Source organism: Gymnoscopelus braueri, assembly GCF_963280865.1.
Source record: "Gymnoscopelus braueri genome assembly, chromosome: 13".
NCBI lineage: Eukaryota > Metazoa > Chordata > Actinopteri > Myctophiformes > Myctophidae > Gymnoscopelus > Gymnoscopelus braueri.
In genome coordinates this window covers 40,859,580-40,866,985 of record NC_137615.1, presented here as the reverse complement: position 1 = coordinate 40,866,985, position 7,406 = coordinate 40,859,580, and the positions used below count along the sequence as shown (strand labels likewise).

The 7,406-nt window shown below is 40.3% G+C and overlaps 1 protein-coding gene across 1 annotated transcript in view; it reads left to right on the top strand.

Moving 5' to 3' along the window:
• The window catches only part of LOC308099588 (deoxyhypusine synthase-like), a gene marked incomplete at its 5' end in the record, with an annotated part of 7,932 nt that extends 1,309 nt beyond the window's left edge, over positions 1-6,623 (top strand). Inside the window, 4 exons of the mRNA XM_080448325.1 lie at positions 1,844-1,949; positions 4,246-4,349; positions 4,971-5,096; positions 5,443-6,623. Of these exons, the coding sequence (XP_080304451.1) occupies positions 1,844-1,949; positions 4,246-4,349; positions 4,971-5,096; positions 5,443-5,538 (432 nt within the window). The 3' untranslated portion in view covers positions 5,539-6,623. The remainder of the gene's footprint in view (positions 1-1,843; positions 1,950-4,245; positions 4,350-4,970; positions 5,097-5,442) is intronic.
• Positions 6,624-7,406: the final 783 nt, after the last annotated feature.

The following is a 7,406-nucleotide window of genomic DNA, read 5'->3' as shown; positions in this document are numbered from 1 at the left end:
CGCGAAGCGGGCTTTGATACGAGGCGGCGTGAGGAGGAGGAAGAGGAGGCGCGAAGCGGGGCTTTGATACAAGGCGGCGCGAGGAGGAGGCGCGAGGCGGGGCTTTGATGCGAGGCCGACCTGGCTTTTGTTGTTCCCCCCCACATAGCAACCAGGAAGCTACGCTAGGGGAACGCTGAAACACGTGTTCACACGCACACGTGATATTAGTTATTGTCCATGACGGAGGGTGCGCCGACTCGGCAGAGCTTGAGGCCGAGGAGGCGCGCCCTCGCGCCTCCAGGCGCGAGTGCCTGCGTTGTCCGAGTTGTGAACCGATAGGGGGAGAATAGATCTTTTCATGGGTTACAGTCTATGGTTACTATCCAGTGTCCACGACGACACACATGTAGGGATGGAGCTCGTTAATTTTTATTGATAATGAGCACCTTATCGAACCTGCTTATCGAACCGAGCTTTTATCGAGCCCACTATCGATATTTTTCTATTATTAAGAAAAAAGACGTGAGACGAAAAATTCTGAACAGAACCTTTTTTTTTATTGGCCAGTTGTGACAGTGAGTTTGTGGCTGACCACTATCTAAAATTAAATGAAGATGACAAAAGTTAAAAATATTTTTGCCTATCATTAAAACAACCATTCATATGATGTGCAATAAGTGTTAAATGGCTTCATATTATGAATAGTACTGTAATAATTACTATAAAAGCTCCATGTCTCTTCAACTCTTTATAAACAAAAAATGCATATTTATTTTTTCTATTCTTTTTCTTTCTTTTAACCAAATATATCACTCGCACTACATTTTACTTGGGCCTTCAAATACAGTACTTTTCTAACAGACAGAAGGCAAGTGACCTTTTTACTTTTGGAAAATAATATTGAAGAAACGGTTAATGTGTGTACTGTCACTTTAAAAGCGCAATTTATACTTCATCGTACGACGGTGTCGTGCACCAAACATAGCCGATCTCCAAGCTCACACTGCGTCTGTTCGCACCACGTTGTGAGCTTGTAGATCTGCCATTTTCGGTAACGATAGACTGAGAAGACGGACACGCTCAAGCAACACTAGTTATTCATTCACAGGGAGATCCCAAACGGATTATTATCAATTGGATTATTAAAATTGTCAACAGAGACTTGCTACCTTGGGTAGAAGAGGACGAGTGAAACTTTTGAGCGTTTCACTCGTTAACTTCATTGTTTCACCGCTGCACCGCACATGTAAACGCAACAACGACGCAACATCCGAGTGTACAAATGGAACCAAATGGACGCTTACAGTCCCCTTAAAATAGTGATGTAGTGAGCCAATACAATTCCTCTTCCTTGTTTCCCCAGGCAGCGCTGTTTGGCACAACTTGCAGCTATCAATACACTTTTAGACCGACATGTTTGTGCAGCGTGGGTGATTAGATTTATTTCTTGATCGCCTCTTGTTTTGATAGTTTAGACATGACGTCATGGGCCGCTGCACTCGATAACAGGCTCGACAAGCCCAAGCTTATCGATACCCGGGTCTCGATAAATTCATGCCGGGTATATAATGGACCCGGTTTTCGAGCTCCATCCCTACACACATGTGTGCGTGTGTGCATGTGTGCGCATGCACACACGCACACGCGTGCGCACACATGTGTGTGCATGCGTGTGGCTTGCATTCATTGCCCTCTAGGTTATACAGAATTGCCTGGGTGGGTGATAAAAACAAGCGCTCCTTTTTCAATTTCCCTGGAATGCCAATTTCCCTGTAACATATATACTGATATTGTTGTGTACACTGAAGGCTGTCTGTGGTTTTGGGTGGGGTTAACCTGTGTGACCTGTCCTCTCTTTCAGAATGACATCCCAGTGTTCAGCCCTGCGCTGACAGATGGCTCTCTGGGAGACATGATCTACTTCCACTCATACAGAAACCCTGGCTTGGTGCTGGATATAGTAGAAGGTAAAGGACACCTCACCATTGCCAACCCCAGTTGTCTCTGATTGGTTAGTGTTTAGCCCATTAAGACCTGAGGCCGATTCTACATACGCCTTAGTTCTCTTGCCAAGAACACCCCTAAAATGATATGTATTTGACCCCCCCCCCCTGAAGAGAAGATTGTGTAAAAAATAAATCAACACTTCAACACAATTCTACACTCTCAAAATGTTCGAAGCTGTACAAAGATGTACAAGCTCGCAGCGCGGCACGCTGTGAGCTTGTATATCTGCTATTTTTGAGAACCACTGTTCTAAACCACTGTTCTAAATCCTAAGAGTTTTCTGAAAAACTTATGTTGCTATATATATATATACAGGGTCCCCACGGTCATGAAATTCCTGGAAATATTTTTAAATAAAAATTTAAAAAATCCAGTACTGGAAAAGTTTTGGAATTGATCAAAGGTCCTGGAATTTATCAAGGGTCCTGGAAAAATATTTGGCTATGCATTGTTTTTGGCTATTTTTTTTTTATACAAAACATTTTCATAAACATGTATAACATTACATAAAATATGTAACATAAGTAGTTTTTGGCCAAACAGGCTTTGTAACACCCCATCCGCACTGCCAGCGATGCGACGTGACGCGAAGCGAGCGGGCGATGAAATCTCATTAAAATACATGTTTTTGAATGAGACCGTCCTGACCTACCGCGAGCGACAACGAACCGCGCAACGACGTCGTCCACCCCTCCTATTTTCGCTCGCAGGGTCACTATGCCCTAATTTGCACGAAATGTTGAATGAAATTGTACTATTTTATATTCTATGCTTTATTTTTGCTACACTGCCTATCTTTGGGCATTGTACATAGGAGTAAGAGACACATTATTGCGCTGAATGATTGTTTTATAGGCCTGGAAATTGGGCTAAATATTCTGGAAAAGTTTTGGAAAAGTTTTGGAAATTCATTGCTAAAAATGTGTGGGGACCCTGTATATAGCTAAAATCTAAAATGACACGGATGCTTTCCCGGTTTTAATGGGTTAGAGCTAACCCCTCATACAGTAGTTGATTAGTCTATTATGTGTTTGATTAGTCTATTATTATTTTTATTTTTTCTTCTTTTCTTTATAATTTTTTATCCCACGATTTTGTAACCCTATTTTTTCCCGTTCCCGATGACCTTTGCTGCGTGTCTCTCCCCGTCTCTCTCTACGTCTTTCCTGTCAGTCTTCACTTAAAAATCTATTAATAAAGACAGAAAAGCCAAAAACCACAATATTTTAAATACAAGATATTACCGAACATGTTGATCATGTCAACATCATTCCATGGTTAACAAGTCAAGGATGTTTTACTAGTTCTTTTTTTTACTAGACCTTTCAAATAAATCCAAGCTTTGAAATGCATTCAAACATCATGATAACATAACTTGGACAAAAACATAACCTCGCAATAATATTCCCTGTGTTGGGTTACCTTTCTCAGGCAGGATTCAAGTCTCTGCCAGTTGGTGTTCATATCTTACTAAAAGGAATGGAATCCAGTGTCCTCCTTGAAAATTAAACAAACCACGATATGCTTTGGAAAATGATCGGTAGTAATGTCAAGTATACTGTGAGTCATAGTCAATGGGCTAAACATGCCAGACCACTGGTATGAGACTTTAACCTCTTAAACCCTATATAGTACTTTGTTGAGCAGGGTCACCCAGGGCTCTGTGCTTGGCCCACTTGCTTCTTCGCTCTGCACCAAATCTCCTTGGTAAAAATAGCCGATCTACAAGCTCACAACATGCCTCAGCGCAACATGTTGTTCCCCTATTATGACATGCCCAGAATAGCGATGCTAGGGTGGTTTTAAGTATATCTGTTTTCTACTCATAAGATGTGTTAAAGGGATATTTCACTTTCAAATAAAATAAACATTTAAAAAATAAATGAAAAAAGTAATGGAAAAATCACGGCCCCCTCACGCATTAGAGTGTCCTACTAATGTGTGAGGGGGCCGTGATTTTGCCATAACTTTTTTCATTTTTTAAAAATATTTATTTTTAATGTTTATTTTATTTGAAAGTGAAATATCCCTTTAAGTGTTGATGGCATCTATACTCAAAACTAAGGTTTGCTGTGACGTCGTCTGATATTTAATATGATCGGCTATAAAATGTTGATGCCTCTCAACGAATACCGTGATGTTGGCTAAAGTTGTGGAGAAACATTTGCTAACATCAGCTAACTACGGAAACGGCCTTTTAATCAACCCAATTTTGGATTGACGATTAACCAGTTTGATCCTTTTGTTGTTTTTCAGATATCCGTAAATTGAACAGCACGGCGGTGTTTGCCAAACGGACGGGGATGATCATCCTGGGAGGAGGGCTGGTCAAACACCACATATCCAATGCCAATCTGATGGTAACAAGCTCTGATATGTTCCACCTGCTGCATGTCTATCTAAGGACCTGACCACACTGATTAAATCCTCAAATTTCTCGCCTCTAACTTTCCTCTTGCTCAGCTGCTGTTATTACACACACACACACACACACACACACACACACACACACACACACACACACACACACACACACACACACACACACACACACACACACACACACACACACACACACTCCACACTCCATCTCCTTCCCTTGCTCCCTTTCCTGAGTCCTCCCCAGAGTTTGATTTCAGTTTAGTTTTAGTTGGTTTTATGACTGCCCAAGTAGTTTAGGAATTGACTAGTTTTAGTTGATTTTTCATTTAGTTTCAGCTGATAAAGGCGGAATGAAAGAATGCATGACATCAGATATCGAGATATGATGGTGGTCAAACTAAAACAAAGATGATTTACATGCAATTCTACTTCATTTTAGTTAGGTTTGCATTGTTTATTTAAATGTTCAGTTTTCATAAAAAAAGAAAGAAAAAAGTTTTATTAGATTTTCTGGTAACTTTTTTCTCTTTTAATTTTAGTCTTAGTTGATTTAACTATAATAACCCTACTCCTCACACTCTGTCTCTGTCTCCTTCCAGAGAAATGGAGCCGACTATTCAGTGTTTGTGAACACAGGTCAGGAATTTGATGGATCTGACTCTGGGGCCAGACCCGATGAGGCCGTGTCCTGGGGCAAGATCAGAATGGATGCTAAGCCTGTTAAGGTATGTTTACTAACAGTAGCAGTAGCATTAGTCATGGCCAGTGTTAAGCTTCTGTTCCATTCGTTGCAAGGGTCAGTCATACATATCGTCGCTGTCGGGCAGAAACTTTGTACAGTATGTCGAAAACCGTCACTTTTCAGGAAATGGAAGAAGAACCTATTAACAAGCTCTTGTTAATACTTTTCATCGGTTAAATATTTATAAAAACCTTACAGACACACTTAACCACTTTCAAGCTTGCGTCCCTATTTTGGGCATGTCATGATAAGCAGAAATGTCATAATGTTAAAAAGAAACAGCGGAAATGGCATCCTGTAACATACTGTTCCTTACCCTCTCTGCCCAGGTTTATGCAGATGCTTCTATAGTCTTCCCCCTCCTGGTGGCTGAGACGTTCGCACTCCACGCTGACAAGCTTACAGTTAACAAGAAAGCGGATTAAAGGGAACCCGTTTATCTTGGCAACAACACTGAACTTATTTTTTTACCCACCACTTTTTGTGTTATTTAAAATGTTTGTCATTCTCAACTTGTCGAGCCATGCGATGTAAATATTAGCGCTGTAATGCTGAACAAGAATGCCTTATGCAATGGGAGATGCTGGTAAGTTATAATGTGACATTTACCTGTCTTAATTTCCAAGCCACCATGTATGTACTATACTTGCTTTAACAAATTTGATCTTTTGTTCTGATGATTGAAATATAGCTACGGTATACATAACTTAACTTTGTATCTCTAAAGTTGTTCTATATAGTAGTACTACAAGTGTTACTACAGGTTTGACCTAGGATGATCGAAATAGCCTGATGGCCTGCTGTAGCATGTACCAAAGACAGTACAGAATGTTATTGATGTGTGGTATAGGCGAGTGTGTATGTGGCACTGTACGTTGATGGGAGTGCGTAAGAGCGACGCTTGGATTACAAAGCTGCAATCTTTTATTTATTTTAAGTTTGAATCCAAACGGAAATCACCGATGACTTACACAGCTGCTAGTCATGTGTTCACCAGCATGTTGCTGATGACTAGGAACGGGGATGCGTTCGCAATCATTATTCAATTAACCACTTAAACCCTCTATTCTTAGTAAAGCGGACCTGAGTTAGTACTCAGGTCTCTCCACGCCAAATTTCGTCACCAAATTTGCCGATCTACAAGCTCACAACACGTCGTGTTGTGAGCTTGTAGACCTGCTTTTTTGTTTTGTTTATAATTATTAATCGTTATTGAGGCAAAAGTTTGAAATAATCGTGATATTTATTTCACTTCAATCAGTCTCAGGGCAGAGAATGTACAGATGGAACCAAATGGACCCTTCCGGGTCCATTTGGTTCCATATGTACAGTCTCTGAGTTATGGGGTTCCATTCCATATGGCCCAATGCATACCAAACTGGGAGTCACTAAAATGTAAAAGTTTGAGAACTGTACTATGTACGGTACATGATTTGCCTGGGGGCCATACATGTGACACCAATGTACCAATCAATCAAGAATCAATAAAGATGGTTTTATTTGTCACTCACTCAAACTGGTTACAAGCAATGACATGTTGGTGCGGCGTGTCTGCAAGACTTCAGCAACAGCAGTACCACCATATTCACAGGATAATACTGCAATGTAATGAAATAAAATCCTTTGTCTTCATGCATTACTGCTGCTTCATAAGAAAATCATAACTCTTCAAAGCAGAGGACAAAACGGAAGATGCCTATATCAATTGTAAAAAAAAAAAAAGTATTAAAGGAGAAGTTCACCCAAAGAATGACAGATTTTCTATCAATTACACACCCCATGAAGCCTTGAATGCATGGATTTTAAAAAAAAATGGTCGCATACCTAAGCCAATAATTTGATGACCGGGTGTATTTCTGATAGGAGACACAAAGAGTCTACTTTGTGTCTCCTACCGGATACATTAGCAAAAAAAATCCATGAATTCAAGGTTTCATGGGGTGTGCAATTGATGGAAAATAAGTCATTTTTTGCGTGAGCTACTCCTTTTAACACATTGATTGCCTAGATCGAGTTAAAGGGATATTTCACTTTCAAAAAAACTTTTGCTCATTTTATGGTCTACTCAGGCTTTAGTGAGCCCCCCAGACAGTTTTTAAGTTGCTTGATTCATTATTTAGATATTTGATATTCATTTTATCAGACACGCCCCCTTCCTATACAAACCCATTATAACTTCAAACTTCATTTTTAACCCGTTAGATTCATCAAAAACACCCGTACTTGGTTCTGGTGACTCACCCTGCCCTCCTAATACATGAGGGGGCCGTGTTTTTTCGATAACTTTTTTCAT